Here is a 19,236-nt window from a genome sequence, read left to right on the forward strand (position 1 = left end):
TAATCATCTGTATGATTCTAAGGTTTAATGGCATCAGGCTCCAGTAGCCTCATGAACACACTTTTATAAGAGAAATATTATGAAAATAGATTGTCACTCTTCTCCTTAACTCCCTTCAATACTTCCCAACTGCTCCCAGTATAGTCTAAAATTCTTATGATTCTGTACTATATGGCACCTGCTATCCTTCCAAAGCTCATCTTGCCTTTCATTCACTGTGCTCTAGTCTTCTTCCAGTTCTAAATTTCTGCCAGTTCCTTGTTGGCAACAGGGCCTTTACCTGTGCTCTTCTCTCTTCTTGGCATGCTCTCCCAGAATCTGCCTGGCTAACTACTCATTCTTTGGAAATCAGTTTAAATGTTGCTTCTCTAATCTCCCAGAAAAAGGGTAAGGGATTTAAGGTCCCTTTTAAACGCTCTCCTACTGTACTGTACTTTCCCTCCCAAGTCTTTGTCTGTATCACATCCACCCACTACCACCAACCCGTAAGCTTCGTGAGTACATGCATCATGTTTATCTTGTTATAATTCTGTTCCCAGAGCCCAGCACAGTACCCGCACAAAAAAGGCAAATGTACTGTTTGTTGATTGATTGAGTGAACGGATACATGAATAATACTTGTTAAACTCACAAGAGACTCATCTCAGCCTGATTTAAAAAAAAAAATCTCACTAATCTTTAAATGGGGTGGTACAAAACCACAAATGAATCAAAGAATTGAAAAATGTGGACTTGTTCCTTCTTGTTTTCTGAGAAATTTCATTCTTAAATTATCCCCTCCTTTCTACATCATGTTTTCCTTCTCTACTAGATCATTCCTATAGATATCCAAATGTGCCTTAATGTCACTCACCTTTAAAACAAACAAACCCTCCCTTAACTCCTCCTATTTCTTGGCTCCCTTCACAACAAAACTTCCACACTAACTAGAGTCAATGTCTCCACTGCCTCACCTGTCATTTTCTCATCAATCCAGATTAACCTGGCTTCTGAGCCCATCATTCCACTAAAACTGTTCTGTCAAGAGGACCCTAAAAAAGAAAATTAGTTAACTGATTTATATGGAAATATGGCCCAGAGAGATGGAACATATAAAAAAAAGAAGTTAAGAGACACGGGAAAAGAGAAGAACTTAGTCTAATCAGGATTTCATCAGCATGTAATAGAGAGAATGAGGAAGAGGCAATATTTTGAAGAGACAAAGGGTGAGAATTTTGCAAAACTGTTGAACATCATCAATCCTTGAGATCTAGGAAGTCCTAACAAGTTTCAAGCATAAATAAATAGAAAACCATACCACGACACATCACAGTAAAACAACAGAACATCAAAGAAAAATATATGTTCTTAAAAACTACCAGATTAAAATCAAATCACCTTTGAACAAATGGCAACTCATGACTGAATTCTCATTAGCAACAATAAAGACTAAGTACTAGCCAATGTGTTGAATGAAACTGTCACCCTATAATTCTATTACCCAGTAAAAATACATATTTGAGGGGCGCCTGGATGGCTCAGTCAGTTAAGCATCTGCCATCGGCTCAGGTCATGGTCCCAGGGTCCCGTATTGGGCTCCCTGCTCAGTGGAGAGTCTGCTTCTCCCTCTCCCTCTGCTGCTCCCCCTGCTTGTGCTCTCTACCTCTGTCAAATAAATAAATAAAATCTTAAAATATATATATATACATATTTTAAGAACCAAGGTAAAATAAAGAACTTTTCAGACAAACAAAAGTTGAGACAGTTGGCCAATCATCAACCCTCACTTATAGAAATTGTAATAGTTGTGCTATTTCAGACAAAAGAAAAATGATCTACAATCAAAGATCTGAAATGTGATAAGAAACAATATGACAAGAAATTAGTAAATGTGTGGGTAAATTCAAACACATAAAAAGGGCCAAACTTTTTTTTTTTTTGATGCTTAATTTAAGGGGAGGGAAGCAGGATAGGACCACCTAGGGAAAGGGGTGACTGGACCCTAAACTTTCTAAAGTACTTGAACTCTCTGGAAAGAAGGAAAACTATTAACTTTGAACTTTGTGAAGTATTCATGTTGAAATAGAGTAGCTACTACATGGTTAGAAATAAATCATAAGTTCCACACAAAGACAAAAAAAATGGAAAGAGAACAGAAAACTCCTTAAACAATCCTTGAAATGAGAAAGTTAAGAAGCAGGAGGAAGAGAAACAGAGAGAGGCAAATATAAAACAGATTTGGGGATGCCTGGATGGCTCAGTCAGTTAAGCCACTGACTCTTGATTTCAGCTCAGGTCAGTATCTCAGGGTGGTGAAAATGGAGCCTCACATCAGGCTCCACACTGGGCATGGAGCCTACTTAAGATTCTCTCTCGCCCTCTGCCCCTCCCCCCCACCCCTGCTCTCCCTCTCTCTCTCTCTCTCAAAACAAAACAAAACTACATCTGGTGAAAACAGTATATCAGAATCACATTAAGTATAAATAGGCTAAATAAACTCTTCAGATAAAATATACAGAGTGTCAGACTAGACAGAAACAAGATCCAGCTCTTTTCAGGTTATAACACACACATCTAAAATATATACAGAGTTTCCATCAGAAGATAGAAAAAGGTATACCATGCAAATATTAACCAAAAGAACACTGGTGTAGATGTATTGAGAAAACAGATTTTAAGGCAATATTACTACACACAGAGAGGATCATTACAAAATAATAAAATATTCAATTACTCGGGTAGAATAATTCTAAAATCATATACACATCAAAAGGTAGCCTAAAATACATTAAAGTAAAAACAGACAAGACCACGGGGAGAAACTAACAAATCTACAGTCAGAGTAGGAGTTTTTAATCCCTGTTGCAATAACTGATAGAACAGGAAATAAAATAATCAAAAAGGATATAGGAGATTTGAACAACACAATCAGCAAGATTGATAAAATAGACATATATAAAACACTTCACCTGATCATTAGAATATATATTCTTTATAAGAACTAAGGTATAGGGGCACCTGGGTGGCTTAGTCACTTAAGCATCTGCCTTCTGCTCAGGTCATAATCCCAGGATCCTGGGATGGAGTCTCATATCTTTGCCCGCCCTTCCCCCATCCTTGCACGCGTGCTCTAATATTAAATAAATAAACTCTTTTTAAAAAAAAAAGAACTAAGGTATATTTATGAAAACTGATTACAGGCTAGTCCTGAAAGCAAGCCTCAACATATTCCAAAGGACTGGCAACAGATAGACATAAACCACATTCTGAATATAACACAATTAAGTTAGAAATTAATAACAGACACCTAACTATAAAAATAACATAGAAATTTAAAATATTTTCCCAAACAACATATGGGTCAAATAAGAAATAATAGTGGAACGTATAAAATATTGGGATTGTAAAATAGCAAAATACTACTTATCAAAATGAGGAAGACAGTTAAAGAGGTATTCGGAAGAAAATGTATAGCCTTACACACTTAAAGAATTTAAAAGTCTCGAAAAGAATGAGTTAAGCATCCAACTTCAGAAGTTCAAGAAATAACAACATAATAAACCCATAGAAAGTAGGACACAAAAAGCAGACATTAATGAAATTAAAAAAAAACACAACAGAGAAGATCAAGTAAACCAAAAGTTGATGTTTCAGAAGGCTGATAAAGCTCTGGCGAAATTATTCAAAAAAGGAAAGAAAGGAAGTTGCCATTAAATGATTTTAGGAATGGAAGAAGGGCCATGGCTACTACAGAGGGTTTGTGAACAACTTAGATTTATGCCAAGAAATTTTAAAACCTAAATGAAATGGACAGACTCCTGAAGCTGGTGGCGAGGGTGAGGGAACCTTACCAAACTAGACTCAAGAAAAAAATGAAAAATCTGAACAATCCATAGACTTAAATAGATTGAATCAGAGATTTAAAACCTCCTCTACAAAGTAAGTACCAGATGGCTTTACAGATGAGGTCTTCCAAACATTCAAAGAATAATTAATTCAATCTTACAAAAACCATCCCAGAAAATAAAAGAAGGAACAATACCTAATCCACTTACAAACAGATGTAAAAATCCTCCCTCAATAATTAGCAAACAGGATCCAGTAATGTATAAAAAAAAATTATACTAACTTACATTTAATCTAGAAAATGCAGTATCAGTTTTATAGCATTTTATAGCATTTATAGCATTATAATAGCATTATAATACTATTACTATAAATTACTATAAGTTAAGAGACCAAAGGAGAAAAAATATGATTATCTCAGTATGATGCAGAAAAATCACTCTCCAAAATTCAAAAGTCATTCATCAGAAATCAGATGGAAGAAAACTTCCTCAATTTGAAAAAGGTTACCTACAAACAAATAAACAAAACACTAACACAAACATCAAACTTAATGGTTAATAGTTGAAAACTATCCTTCTGAGATTACAAACAAGAAAAAAAACAGCTTCTATTTAACATTGTACTTTGGGTCCACCAGTGATGTAAAGAAAATTAAAGGAATAAAATTTGAATGGAAGAAACAAAACTGTCATCACTTGTAGATTATATGACTATCTACATAGAAAATAAAAAGAAAATTAACAGATGAATTATGAGAATTAATGTAAATTAAGAAAGCTTGCCAGAATCAAAAGTATTCAAAGTCAACTGTATTTCAAAACACCAGCAACAATCAGAAAATTTAGTTTAAAAAAAATTAACAAGGGCGCCTGGGTGGCTCAGTTGGTTGGGCAACTGCCTTCGGCTCAGGTCATGATCCTGGAGTCCCAGGATCGAGCCCCACATCGGGCTCCCTGCTCAGCGGGGAGTCTGCTTCTCCCTCTGACCCTCCCCCATCTCGTGTTCTCTCTCTCTTAAATAAATAAATAAAATCTTAAAAATAAATAAAATAAAAAAATAAACAAAATAAAACACTAAACCCCTCCCAAAAAAATTAACAATAGAAATAAAAAATACAAAGAAATAAATACAATAGAAGGTGTACAAGATCCCTATGAAAACACCATAAAGCTTTATAAAAAAAAAATTAAAAAATCCTGGAGAGGTATACTATATAATTGGAGAAGACTCAATTTCATAACATGTCTGTCACCCTCATATGATCTAATGATTGCATACAGTAACAAAATCTCATTAGGGTACTTTTTTGACAATCTCCCTCTAAAGTTTATACAAATGAGGAAGCACTGTGAAAACAATTACACAGTTCCTCTAAGAGTTAAATATTGAATAACTATATGACCGAGCCTTTCAACTCCTAGGTACTCAAAAGAATTGAAAATAGGGGCTCAGATATTTCTATGCCAATTTCATAGCAGCATTATTCACAGTACACAAAAAATGGCAACGACCCAAGTATCCATCAACAGATGAATGGATAAGCAAAATGCGGTATAGACATACAATGTATCTTATTCAGCCCTAAAAAGGAATGAGGTTCTGATATATACTATAACACAGATGAACCTTGAAAACATTGTGGTAATAAACCAGACTCAGAAAGATAAATATTGTATCATTCCAATTATTTGGAATATCTAGAAAAAGGCAAATTCATAAAGACAAAAAGATTAGAAGTTACGAGGGACTGAGGAAAGGAGTATGAGTTATTGCATAATGGATATAGAGTTTGTTTGGAGAAATGAAGAGTTTTGGAACTAGACAGTGGTAACACTGTACAACACTGTGGAATGTAATTAATACAACCGAATTGTACACTAAGCTATGGCTAAAATGGCAAATTATAAGTTTTACATATTTTACTACAAAATAGTAAAGAAAATTACAAAAGCACAAAAGTCTCTAAAAAACCAAAATATTCCTGAAGAACAAGCTAGAATGGATATTTAAACTTATAATTTGTGCTCGCTTCGGCAACACATATACTAAACTTATAATTTAACATTTAAACTTCTAATAAAGCTATTATAATTTATATAATGTGGTTCTGTCAAAAGAAAAGAGAGACCAATTGAACATAATAAAGAACACACATGCATGAAAACTTGATGTGTGATAGACTGAGATGCTATCACATCTAGAAAGAGAACACACATGCATGAAAACTTGATGTGTGATAGACTGAGTTTACATGTTAGCAGGGAAAGGGGGGACTATTTAATATATGACACAAGGACAACTGGTTATCCATATAGAAAAAATAATGAAACTGGATCCCTATCTTAAACCAATTAAGCAAACAAAAAATTCAGATTTAAAAAAGGTTGAAAGAGGGACAGCAAAACTGAAAATTGTTTAGAATATAGAAAATTTTATGATCTTCATATTGTGACAGATTAAAGATGCACAAAGCACAAAGAATAAAGGAAAAAACTGAAATTACATTAAAATGAACTTGTGTTGAACAAAAGACAATCATCAAGAAAGCACAAAGACAAGCTACAAACTGAGAAGACATATTCAATTTGTACAACTATATACTTAAAGAATTCCTATAAATCAGTTAGAAAAAAAAACCAAATAACCCAATAGACAAATGAGCAAAAGATATGAACCAGCATTTTTACAGAAGAGGAAATACAAATAGTTTATAATAGTTCATAGGACAAGACACTTAACTTTATTAGTAATCATAGAAAAGCAAACAAAACCGCAATGAAATATGTCACACTCACTGGACTGGCAAAATATTTCAGGCCAGATGGTACCAAATGCTGTCAAGGATGTGGAGTAAGGAGGAGGCCGAGGGGAGTGTAAACTGATACACATATTTTGGGAACAGTGACATCTCCAAGTGAATTTGGAGATGTGGGATACCAAGAGACCCAGCAGTCCATTCGTTGGTATGTGCCCTAGAGAGTGCGCATGCTTGTGCACATATAATAGGAGACATGTTATAAGAATGCTCAGTGTAGCACTCCTTAACAATACCAAAAAAAAAAAAAAAGAAATATTCAACAATAGTGGAATAAATTGCAGTAAATTCACACAACAGAATATTATACAGGACACACATCAGATGAGTGAATCCAGGGGTGATTTTCAAAATATTTAATAACCAGGCAGCACAGAAACTGACTAATCAGAATGGACATCAAGTCAAAACAGGTACAGCCATGCAAGGGCACATTAGCCGAATACAAGCAATGTGTGAATCTAAAACACATACATTTACTAAAAGAACAAAGTCACAAAAGAAAATGTATGCTAGGATTCCAAAACCAAATAATATACTGTTTAGAGATAGACACGTGTGTGGCAAAACTATAAAGAAAAGAGTGATTAACTAGAAATCAAGATACTGGTACCCTATGGGATGGGAGGAGCATTCTAATCCATGAAAGACAAACAGAAAACTTCTAAGGTACTGGTTCTAGTCGATTTCTTTTTTTTTTTTTTAAAGATTTTATTTATTTATTTGAGAGAGAGAGAGAATGAGAGACAGAGAGCACGAGAGGGAAAAGGGTCAGAGGGAGAAGCAGACTCCCTGCTGAGCAGGGAGCCTGATGTGGGACTCGATCCCGGGACCCCAGGATCATGACCTGAGCCGAAGGCAGTCGCTTAACCAACTGAGCCAACCAACTGACCCTCCACTAGCAAAAAGATTATGACCTGCTGAAAGCTCAGATGATGGTTAGCCTTTTTTAGCAATAAAGTATTTTTAAATTAGGGTATGTACATTTTTTAGACATCATTTTTTAGACATCATGCCATTGCACATTTAAGAGACTACAGTATAATGTAACTTTTATATGCACTGGGAAACCAAAACGAAATCTAGTCGATTTCTTAATCTGGAAGTTAAACATGTTTAACTTAAATGATACTTATTTTACCTATTCTTTTTGTACATACGTTTCAAATTTTAAAATTAAGAAAATAAAATTTTCAGAAGTGAATACGAAGTCACTCACAAAAGCGGCAAGGGAAGCTGCAGAACCAGCCTCTGATCTCCTCGAGGAAGAGCAAGGTCTGAAATAATGGCAGAGAACAGGACCGGCGAGGTAACCGCTGCTGTCACTGGGGAGGAACACGCTGCCGGTTTGTAGCTCTGCCTTTTATGTCAGGGACCTCGATCTTCCTATAGATTCTATTGCTGGGTAAGAATCCTCTGCAGCTCCTTGTTTTTACATCTTTACTCCGAGTCCAAATTTAGCACAGATTCATCTAACCAAGTTCAAGCCACTTGCCCACAACCTAGCTGCAAAAGAGGCTGGAAAAATGAGTACGCGGCACTCAGCCTCTTTTTATAGGTCACCTCCTCTAAGCTCTACCCAATTCTAGATACTGGGGATACAACAGGGAACAAAACTTCTATCTTTATAGAATTTACATTCTAGGGAAGTAGGTAGGAGGTAGTCAGACAACTACAACAAATACCCCTACAAGACTCATTTGATGGGCGATACTACAATAAAGAAAGGAGGTTCAAATTTTGGGCATCTGAAAAGAATAAATGTCTTCCACATGACGTGGATGGCCTATGTGACCCTCTAAGAATATGTAAAGCAGAACGATTAGGTTAAAGAGAATACACACTTAAGCCTTTTCATACACATCACTAAACTTCTCCTTCAAAAAGGTCATACAAATTTGTGCTCCCAACACCAGACTAATTCATTTCCCCATGCTCTTCTCAAAAATTCTTTTTAATATTTGCAAATTGAAGAAGAAAAAAATCTCATTTTTGGTTGGGTTTCTTTGATTCATATTATATTTCTTCTTGTGTAAATTGCTTGTACATATCCATTGGTCATTTTTCAATGGAGATATTAACTTTTATTTGTACAGTTATTAATCTTTATTTTTGCCTATCATATATATTGCAAATATTTTCCCCAGTTTGTCACTTGCTTTCTTACTTTATGGTGTTTAAAACCATATTTTTTAACTTTTTTTAAAGTTTTATCTACCAATCTTCCTTCATAGTTTTACCCAATTCATTTTTCTTTTCTCAAGATTTGAAAAGTCACATATTTTCTTCTGATATGATATACCTTAATTTCCCTACATTAACTCTTCAGTCCTAAGGCTCCACTATCATTTTCCTCTAGCTATACCCAGGCCACTTATTGCATGAGTAATTGTTTTTCCAGAATTAAAATGCTACCTTTTAAGTATAAAATAGTCTGGTATGCTAGGCTGTTTATGTAGTTTCTTTTCCATTCCATCATGTTATCTCATCTTGCACCAGGACTACTGATTTAACTATTATAGTATTGTGATATGTTTTAGTATCTGGCATTGTAAGCCTCCCATCTGGAATCTTTTCAAACACATTCTAAATTGATCTTCCCTTTAAGTCCACATCCAAAACAGAAATATGTAGTTATGCATATTTATGCAGATATTTTCTATAAGGAAAAGTTCAGGGCAGAAAGTACTAACATCAATTGTGTTATGGAAATAAAATCCTAAGAGGAAAGCATACTACCTACAAACATGCTAAACCCCTGTGCTTTTCCTCCAAAATTTGGGGAAACTACTCAGAACTTTTCAACGTTCCCTGTAGCAGTACTAAAGTTTGCATGAAGTTCAGTGATACTGAAAGGATATGGAAGAAGTAGGAGCAAAAGAATATTCTGGCACCAATTCAAATGTGCCACTTACTCTTTTCAGCACTTCTGCTCTCACCTCTAGAGAGAAGTAGAGTTGTTTTCAGATGCCATGTCCTATAGAATATGTCCCAACAACAGAGTAATGAGTAATCCAGACAGTTATCTGTGGGCCATTCAAGCTTTAGGATATATATTTGTGAATTTTAACACACATCGTTTTTTGTTAATAAGGAAGAAAACTGTGATTAGAACATACAATCTGGAATTATTTGATCATTATTCTTAACTACTGACTGCTGGATTACCTCCAGATTCCAAGGCCTTTTAGCTATCTTCTGTTCAGAAGGATCTGAATAAAAAGGAAGGATTCAACTTTTTCTCATGATATGCTGTCTTTTTTGCCTCCCATTTTCTTTCCTTCCACTCATGCCTTAGACGTATTTTAGCTGCTGATAATCCCTGAAATTTAAAAAGTACAGGCATACCTTGTTTTATTGCACTCGTTTTACTGCGCTTCACAGATACTGTGTTTTTTTAAAAACTGAAGGTTCAAGACTTCAGTGGCAGAAGGAACTGCAGATGTGGTAGAAATAGCATGAGTACTAGAATTAGAAGTGAAGCCTAAAGAGGTGACTGAGTTGCTGCAATCTCAGGATAAAACTTGAGCGGATGAGAAGTTGTTTCTTATGCATGAACCAAGAAAGTGGTTTCTTGTGATGGACTCTACTCCTGGTGAAGAGACTGTGGAGATGGTGGAAATGACAACGAAAGATTTAGAATATTACATTTTCTATTCTTAATAAGGCAGCAGAACAGTTTTGAGTATTGACTCCAGTTTTGAAAGAAGTTCTACTGTGGGTAGATATGCTATCGAACAGCATCACATGCTATGAAGGAATTATTAATGAAAGCAAGAGTCAATCGATAATGCAAACTTCCTCACTGTCGTACTTTAAGAAGTTGCCACAGCCACTCTACCTTCAGCAACCACCACCCTGATCAGTCAGCAACCACCAACATCAAGGCAAGACCCTCCACCAGCAAAAAGATTATGACCTGCTGAAAGCTCAGATGATGGTTAGCCTTTTTTAGCAATAAAGTATTTTTAAATTAGGGTATGTACATTTTTTAGACATCATTTTTTAGACATCATGCCATTGCACATTTAAGAGACTACAGTATAATGTAACTTTTATATGCACTGGGAAACCAAAAAATTCATCTGACCTCCTTTATCATGGTGGTCTGGAGCCAAACCTGCAATATCCAAGGTATGCCTGTAGGAGACTAGCTAAAGCTGTGCGGCACTTTTCAGAGCAGTTCTTACAGCACTCTACTCATTGGATCGATAAATAGTCTATTCACTGACTGCCACCTGAACACCTGGAATCTTATCAATTACACGATTTTCAAGATTAAAATGACATAAAAATAGTCAGACATTTCATTTGTAGGCCCAAAAGAAATGTACACTGTCACCAGATCTGAGATAGTGCAGATTACTATTTTAAATGAGATTTTTTTCACTTAACTTTTGCAATCTTAAGAGTCAGTATAGCAGAAGTTTGACACCTCTACATCTTCAAGTGGCAGAGCTCAAAAACAATCAAAATATTTCTTCTGCATAAAACCATCATTATATCTAGGCTCTTTTTCTATAAAGAACGAATGGTGGAAATATTAGACATTAAGAAAGCAGAGACATCTAATTTATGTTAGTTTATCATAGAAAAAAAATAGCCTTTGGAAATCCAATACACCTATGTTGGAATCTCCTGCCCTTGAGGTCAAACGGACATTATTCATTCTCATTGACTCATCATCCTTATTTTTAATGGGGATATTACTTACCTGACAGGGTATGGAAAAGATTATATAAGATAAGGGATATGAAAGTTCCTAGCACATGCCAGGTATAGTAGGCACTCAAAGATTAGTTCTAATTTTCCCGTCCTAATACTGCACCAAATTAAAAATAAACACACAAACAAAACAACAAAAACCGACTTGGATCTGAGAATCATTTAACAGAGACAGTATGTACTTTATTTCAGTGAGTGATTCAATCATGTTACATCTGTCACATTATAGTATCGAGACAGTCAGAAAATGTAGGTTCTACTTCCAAGAGAACTTCCAGATGGCTTGCTTTAAAAAACAAAACAACAACAACAAAAAAACCCTGTAAACTGAAGGGGTTGGCATATATTCCTGAACTGTTTTCCGGCTTTAGAATCCTTGGTTCTATAATCCTATGATTTTAGAAACTAAAACAAATACACACATTCAAACCCCCACTGTGATAAACATTGAAGCAATTTTTAGTATACTATTGTTGCTAATATGCCTCTATTTTGAGACTCGAAAAAACTTCGTAATTACCCAATGATAAAGGAATGCCACTAAAAATCGCTTAGAAATATTCAAATGCTTCCGTGATTTCAATATTCCGAATCGCGCTGTAGCAATAGGAAATATTTACAAAATAATACAGCACGGCGTCCTCGTTGTGCCTTTAAGTCTGCGCAAGCATTTAGAGAGAATTAATCGCGCAGAGACGGACTTAGTGTTGGCCAGACCGGGGGTTACTGGACAGCTGCGGGGGGTCGGGGCCCGGAGAGTGGGAAGAGCCCCGGAACGCGGGTTTGAAGGCTTTCAAAGTGGAAGCAACGGCGGGGCGGCGTCAAGCCCTGGCGCGGCTGGGAGAGCGGCGGACGGCGGAGAGGCGGGCGGGGCGCGGGGCGCGCCGGGCTCGGGCCGCGGACCGGCCGCCGCCTCGGGGCCGGGTGTGGGCGGGCGCTCGGCGTCCGCTCGGGCCGAGAGGCCGGGTGGGTTCCCGGCGCGAGTCCGCCCCGTCCCGCTCTTCCCCTTACCACGTAGCCCCCCCACACGTAGAGGAAGTTTCCGTCCACCACGGCGCAGTGGCCGCTGCGCTCCTCCGCCACGCAGAACGGCTGCGAGTCCGCCATCCGCGCCGTCGCTGGGTCCAGCCGCTGGGCGCGCCGCAGCCCCTGCCCACGGAGCGGCCTCTCCTCCCGCCCGGCTCCTCCACGCACGAACGGAACGCGTCGAGGGTCGAGATTGGTGGGAAGGCGGAACGAGTGCGTCTGCGCCGTCCCGCAGCCCGCCCGGGAAGCCCGGTCCAGGGTGGCGTTGCCCGTTAGGGATGCTCGACTCTGAGCAGTGACGGAGATGCCTTGGCTTCGGCACCCTGCCACCAGCTGATTTCTTTCCGCTTGGGATCGCGTCGTTTTGGCAGTACAACCTAACTCTGTATCTTATTCCCCCCCATAAATAGACTTCTGGTCCATAGAGTTGATGCTGCTCTGACATAACATATTAATTAATGCTTTGTGTGGGCTTCCTTTTCCATTCAACCTGCAGCAAAGACGGTTATCCACAAGAATGCGGGGGGTGTGTTTGTATGTATTTAATAGAAATGTATATATATATATATATATATATATATTTTTTTTTTTTTTTTTTCGTTAGGGATTTTCTAAAACGTGTTCCAACAAACTACGGCCTGGGGGCCAAAGTCAGTCTGCCGCCAGTTTTTGTATGGCCCACAAGCTAAGGACAGTTTTACATTTTTAAATGGTTGAAAAAAAATCTAAAGAAGAACAATGTTTTGTGACTCGTGAAAATGAGAAGAATTCAAATTTCATCATCTGTCCATGAAGTTTTATTGGCAGTCAGCCACCCTAATTCGGTTAAGTGTTGACTACGGCTACTTTAACCCCACAACCACAGGGTTGAGTGGTCTGAGTTTAGCAGTTGCAACAAAGACCATATAGGCCACACTGCTGGAAATATTGACCCTCTGGCCTTCCTACAGACAAAGCTGGCGAACCCTTGTCATTAAATCATGCTACCGAAGTAAAACTACGGTCAGGAAGGAAGATAATTCCACCAGTGTCTGTAAATGCGCTTGTCCAGAGTTATTCTTTGAAGAGATTGTGGCTGCCCATGACTCAGAACAAGTTCATTCATTCATTTATTATGTACATATTAAGTACCTGCTTAATCTGCTTAATGTAGATCCTTGGTTCTCAGGCTCTTTTAGACTGGAAACACTGAAGGACTCAAGTATTATTGAGTCCCCAGAACCTAGGACCAAGTACATAATAAATATTTGTTGACTAAATGAGCGAAAAGACAAAGTGAATTTTAAGATGAGTAAGACATAGTTCTATCACAAGGGCTTCAAAGTCCAGTCAGAGGGAAAGATATATAAAGAAATACATGTGGTGTGGGATGAGGAGTTGTATAGTTGAAATGTGGATAAAATACAGCAGAAAAATGGGAAGGAAAGATGTGATCTATTGAGGAAGGGGGTGTACAAAAAGAGACACTTGAGTTTTCATACAAGTTGTATAAAGTTATTAATATATGTAACCCATATGCCCACGGGTGGGTCTTTGTCCCAAGAACCCCCTTTCTACCTGCAGTGGAATTCCAAAGCCCTGTCCAAGATTTCTGTAAATTCTCAGGATTATAATCTCATAGTCACTTCTGGCTTTAAACTCCTACTGCTACTGGAATAATCCCACTCACAGACTCACGGATCTTCTCACTATGGAGCATGCTATATCTCTTCTCCGATGCATCATTCCAGGCATGACACTCAGAAGCATACCATATTTTCTTTAAAAACCCACTCTTAAAAGTCATTTGTATTGCTACTAAATTTTACTGAAATGAAAGATAAAAGTAAAAAGACGATAGAGAAGGGGTTTATATCATAGAAAGAAAATAATTGCAAACAGAACATTAGATACCCTTGTTCCTCAAACTCCATTTAGCCACCCCATCATTGCGGCCTTTGTCAAAGATAAAGTCAGACACTGGTTCAAGAGGTGAGGATGGATTTTTTTTTCCCCAACAGTAAACTGCTGATATAAGGAAGCGGTTCCGGTACTACCTGAAATCAGCTTTGTGGAAACAGAAGGCTGGAGACTTTCAAAAGGCAGGGAGGGGTGTGCTAAGGGAAGGCACTGAGGAGTGCTGAGGGTGGGGATGATTCATGTGACTAAGCCATCTGGGCTCGCTAATTGGAGCCTAACCAAGGGAAGAAATGAACTTCTATCTTTATGACCAGAGCTGTTGGTGCAAGTTAAACAAGGCACCCACCAAAGTTAGGCCTGTATCTTCCCACTCAGGAACTGGAATTCAGAGCCACAGTTCTCTCCCTGAATGTTTGCATTTCAAAAAGACAGCTCTCCCATCTTCAGAGAAAGGGTTTGGGATGGTAGATTTACATCTGAAAGTCGGAGGAAGTATAATTGCAAACTTTCTAAAGTAACTGCTGTAAGAGTGGGCTCAGGATCTATCTGCCTACCACCAGATTTGGGACTGGAACAAACAAAATTCTCCTGGCAGCCTTGAGCTTTTTCAGGAAGGCACTCTAAGGGGTCCTGGGGTCATTCTAGCGGATGTGGCCTTGAGCTGTTAGAAACAATGCTAGCGTTCAAGTCTCTAAGTGTGTGTACGCAGGAGGTGTGGGGGATGAAATCATCTGTGCTGAGACTATGCAGTTTTTATAGGCCAAGGTTGAGGCCTAGCTGAGAATAGTGCTCAGGTGAGCATGACTAGAATTTGGTCAAGGAGAGAGTCTTGGTCACGTTTTCACTGGCCTTCTCTCCTTAGTCCCCAGCCTCAGAACATTTGCTGACTCCTCTCTACATTCTTTTCCTCCAAGATTATCCCCAAGGAATATTAAATTCTTCTCTATTATTCAGAAGAACTCAGGCTACCAAACTCCTTCCCAGATTCCCAAACTCGGGTCTAAGAGCATCTTTCCTTGTCTAACCCCACCAATGGTAGAAAACAAAAAAGGCATGAGCAAGACCCAGTTCCCTTCAGAGCAGTTGTAATTTTTTTAATGGTTTGTATTTAATAATGAGGAAGGACAAACAATATTTTAAAGAAAAAAGAGTAATGCCAAAATGAGTGCCTCTGTGCTCACCACTCTCCTTCAAAAAAAAAGGATAACCCCTTTGCCAGCCCTTCTTCTCAGACTCTTGCCCCCCATGCAGCAGTAATCACTAGACTGAATTTCACATTACTTATTCCCTAGCTCCTCTTTATAGTTTTACCACACAGATCATTTTTGAACTTTGTATAAATGGAATCATGCTGTATATATTCTTCTAAGATTTGCTTTTATTCACTCAACATATGCCTGAGGTTAACTCCCTTGTGTGGGGGTGTAAATCTGTTTTTCCCTTGCTAGCACGTTTTATTGTATGAACATTTTGGAATATATTTATCCTTTGTACTGTTAAAGGTCACCTAGGTTCTTCCTAGTTTTTACTATAACGACAAGGTTATTAGTAAATATTTTGGGGTTTATGGACCACAAGGTATCTGTCAGAACTATTTAATTCTCCCTTTGCCACATGAAAATAGCTACAGACAATACATAAACAAACTTGGCTATATTCCAATAAAACTTTATTTATGGACACTGAAATTTGAACTTCATAAATCTATATGTGTCACAAGAATTCCAGCCTTTCGTCATGGAGACAGAGAGAAGTGGACAGGGTTTAGAAATACTTAAAAACTAGAACGCAGAGCACCTGGCTGGCTCAGTCAGTGGAGTATGCAACTCTTGATCTCAGGGTTGTGAGTTTGAGCCCCACATTGGGTGTAGAGATTACTTTAAAAAACAAAAAGTAGAACCCAAGGGACTTGGCTGATTGATTTATGGGGGATGAAGGAGAGGGAGGAGTCAAGGATGCTGCCTAGTTTACTAGCCTGGTCAGTGGGTGAAGAGGTAATGAATTAGTGTAGTGAACATGAGAGGAGGAACATATTTGGGAGGGATGATGGTGAGTTCATTTGGGGGCATACTAAGTTGGATTTGAAGCAGAGAGAAATAGGAACTAGAAATACTGATTTTGGAGTCATCAGCATAGAGTTGTTCACTGAAGTATTAGGGCTTTATGAGCTAGCCAGGTGAAGGAGATTTGGATGGCAAGTTGGTGCTGGCTGTTGGCAGGAGGCCTTTACATCTTAACACGTAGACCCTTTCATAAAGCTGCTGGAGGGCAGGGGCCTTACCCAAGAACTAGTGACCCAAGAGAGAGCAAGACAGAAATAGCAATGTCTTTTATGACCTGTCCTATCTACAATATCCTACTGGTTATACAGGTCAGTCCTCTTCAGTGGGGGAGGGGAATACAAGTTATGAACACCAGGAAGCAAAAATCATTGGGGGCTATCTTAGAGGCTGGCAACACAATCTGGATGGTTGCTTCCATCTGTTTTCTCCCATGACACTCACTTTTTGAAGAGAACAGGCCAGTTGGCTTTTAGATTGTCCCACATTCTGGATTTGTCTGATTGTTTCCTCAAGTTGTAATTTAACTTAGTTCTCTCTCCTCCATGTCTTCTTAAGCCAGAAGTTAGATCTACACTTGATTAAATTGAGCTTAACATTTTTGGCAAGCATACTTCATAGGTGACATTGTATATGTCATATATTGCATTACACCCTGTAACAAAACTTCAAATTAGCCCCCTTTTAGTGATGCTAAGTTTGATACTTGGTTATCTCTGAATGATTCATTTTAAGAGTAAGTTCTCTCCTTTGTATTATTAGCTTGTTAATCTGGAGGATAATACTTTGGGACTGCACAAATATCTGTTCTCCAAAACTTTTATCTGATGTTTTCAACATTTTATATCCCTATTCCCTCCACTTTCCTGCCCATAGATAACCATTTGTTTTCTGTTTATCCTTCTGGTGGTTAAACAGATACAGTCAATGATCATTATTTATGCATTCTATATTTGTGAATTTATCTACTTGATAAAATTTATTCGTAACTCCTAAATCATACTGGGGGCTTTCACAGTCATTTGAAGACATGCACAGAGCAGTGAAAAATTTTAGTTCCCTCTCACACATGTTCGTGGCTGAGATTGAACAAGGTGACACTGTTTTCTTTCTTCATCTCTCATCCTATAAACAAGTGTCTATGCCACATTTTCTGCATTTTTATGTTTTTTGTTGGTGATTTTGCTGTTTAAAATGGCCTCCAAGCATAGTGTGAAAGTGCTTTCTAGTGTTGCAAGGCACACGAAGCCTGTGATGTGCCTTAGGGAGAAAATACATGTGTTAGATAAGCTTCCTTCAGGCATGAATAATAGTGCTATTGGTCTTGAGTTCAAGGTTAATGAATCAATTACATATTGAGGGTGGCTTGAAATAGAAACATCCATCAAACAAGGTTATATACTGGTTAGTTGATGAAAATGTTGTGACTGGAGACTCACAAGAACCTAGCCCTCTATTTCCTCTAGTAGCAATGATTAAATATTTGCTAATGCAGTGTTGGTGGTGACTTTATAGAACATTACCTCAAATGATGAGAATCAGACTGTATGTTTCTCTATTTTTATTTCTTCACCTTTCTTACATAAACGTTCAAATTTTCTTTGCAATGCTTTTGTCCTCAGAATATATTTCACTGAAAGTATACAGAGAACTGTGTTCAGTAATCAGTTTTCTCTATGATGTTATATTTCCAATTTAATGTACAGATAGGTGTTTGGGTGTGCTTTCAATTTTGAGTTTACTTTTTTCTTTTCTATTTTTTGAATATGTAAAACATATAAATGGGTCTATGGTTGAAAGTCTTACTGGGAAGAAAGTCTCACTTCCATCCTTATCCCATCCTGTCCTTTACAGTTAGACATTTTGGGGCTCTTGGGTGGCTCTGTTGGTTAAGCCTCTGACTCTCGATCTCAGGGTCCTGACTTCAAGCCCTGCATTGGTCTCCATGCTGGCCATGGAGCTTACTTAAAAAAAAAAAAAAAATAGATACAGTTAGCCATTTTTTCAGTGTCTAGTGTAACATTCAGGTTTTTAAAAATACAAAATCAAGTAAATACATATACATGTATGTATTATATTCTTATTTCCTCTCCTTTACCATATTTCAAAAAGTTAATCATGTATGCTGGAAGTCACTGTATATCAGCACTTAGAAATCGTCTCAACTCATTGGAGCGTTTTTAAAGTGTGGTAGATTAAGAGTGCACGTGCTGGAATCAGACTAAGTTCACATCACTTACCGAATGTTTCATCTTGAGGGAAGCATCTACCGTCTTTGCGTTGTTTTCTCACCTGTAAAATCAGGGTGTTGAAAAAATAGCACACAGCCCCTTCAGTTTTATGAGCAATACAACAGTTAATACATTTCAAGCGCTTATGACTGTACGTGGAACAAAGGAAGCCCTCAACTTAAATACAAATCAGGGTGGGTGGGAATGGTGGTGATTTGCAGCAACTTCGAGTGAATGTCGGGGAAAACCCTGTAGTGACACAATATTTGCAGAGCCTGTGTGAAGTAGAGAACAGGAGTACCTAGGGGCCCCCGGGTCCAGGATGAGCCGGACGGGAGTCCCGGAAGATGACAGCAAGGAGGGCAGCGAGGTGACGGTAGGTCAACGATGCGCTTGGGATAGGGAAACACATTCCCAACCAGACACCAGGAAAGGGCGCTTTAGCCCTTCAGTCTCCGGGCAACAGGAGTGGTGTCGTTTCCTCCTTTAGCCTACAGGATCGCGGGCTACAGCCCGCCAGGCACCCGGGACCGCGAGCTCTCGGCTGGGGAGCTGGGATGGAGGCGGAGCTTGAGGGTCCCCAGCTCGGGCCAGGTTAGGGGCCAGGCGAGCCGGGCCTGGGACCCGGGGGGCGGGGCGGAGGCGGGGAGGG

At 38.5% G+C, this 19,236-nt stretch overlaps 1 protein-coding gene and 1 long non-coding RNA gene across 4 annotated transcripts in view; both read right to left on the reverse strand.

Moving 5' to 3' along the window:
- The window catches only part of KLHDC1 (kelch domain containing 1), a 52,522-nt gene extending 39,797 nt beyond the window's left edge, over positions 1–12,725 (reverse strand). The window contains exon 1 of one of the 3 annotated variants that reach the window (XM_027572181.2): positions 12,380–12,725. In XM_027572181.2, coding sequence (XP_027427982.1) covers positions 12,380–12,475 — 96 coding nt within the window. In that variant the 5' untranslated portion in view covers positions 12,476–12,725. The remainder of the gene's footprint in view (positions 1–12,379) is intronic. The other 2 variants (XM_027572180.2, XM_027572182.2) reach the window with 2 other exon arrangements.
- A 5,296-nt stretch (positions 12,726–18,021) lies between these two features.
- Positions 18,022–19,165, reverse strand: LOC113910230. The gene is made up of 3 exons (XR_003515974.1): positions 18,886–19,165; positions 18,594–18,645; positions 18,022–18,317 (listed from the first exon to the last, which is right to left on the reverse strand). It is a non-coding gene; the product is annotated as an uncharacterized LOC113910230 (long non-coding RNA).
- Between the last annotated feature and the right edge of the window lie 71 nt (positions 19,166–19,236).

The sequence above is a fragment of the Zalophus californianus genome, chromosome 6 (assembly GCF_009762305.2).
Source record: "Zalophus californianus isolate mZalCal1 chromosome 6, mZalCal1.pri.v2, whole genome shotgun sequence".
NCBI classification, from domain to species: Eukaryota; Metazoa; Chordata; class Mammalia; order Carnivora; family Otariidae; genus Zalophus; species Zalophus californianus.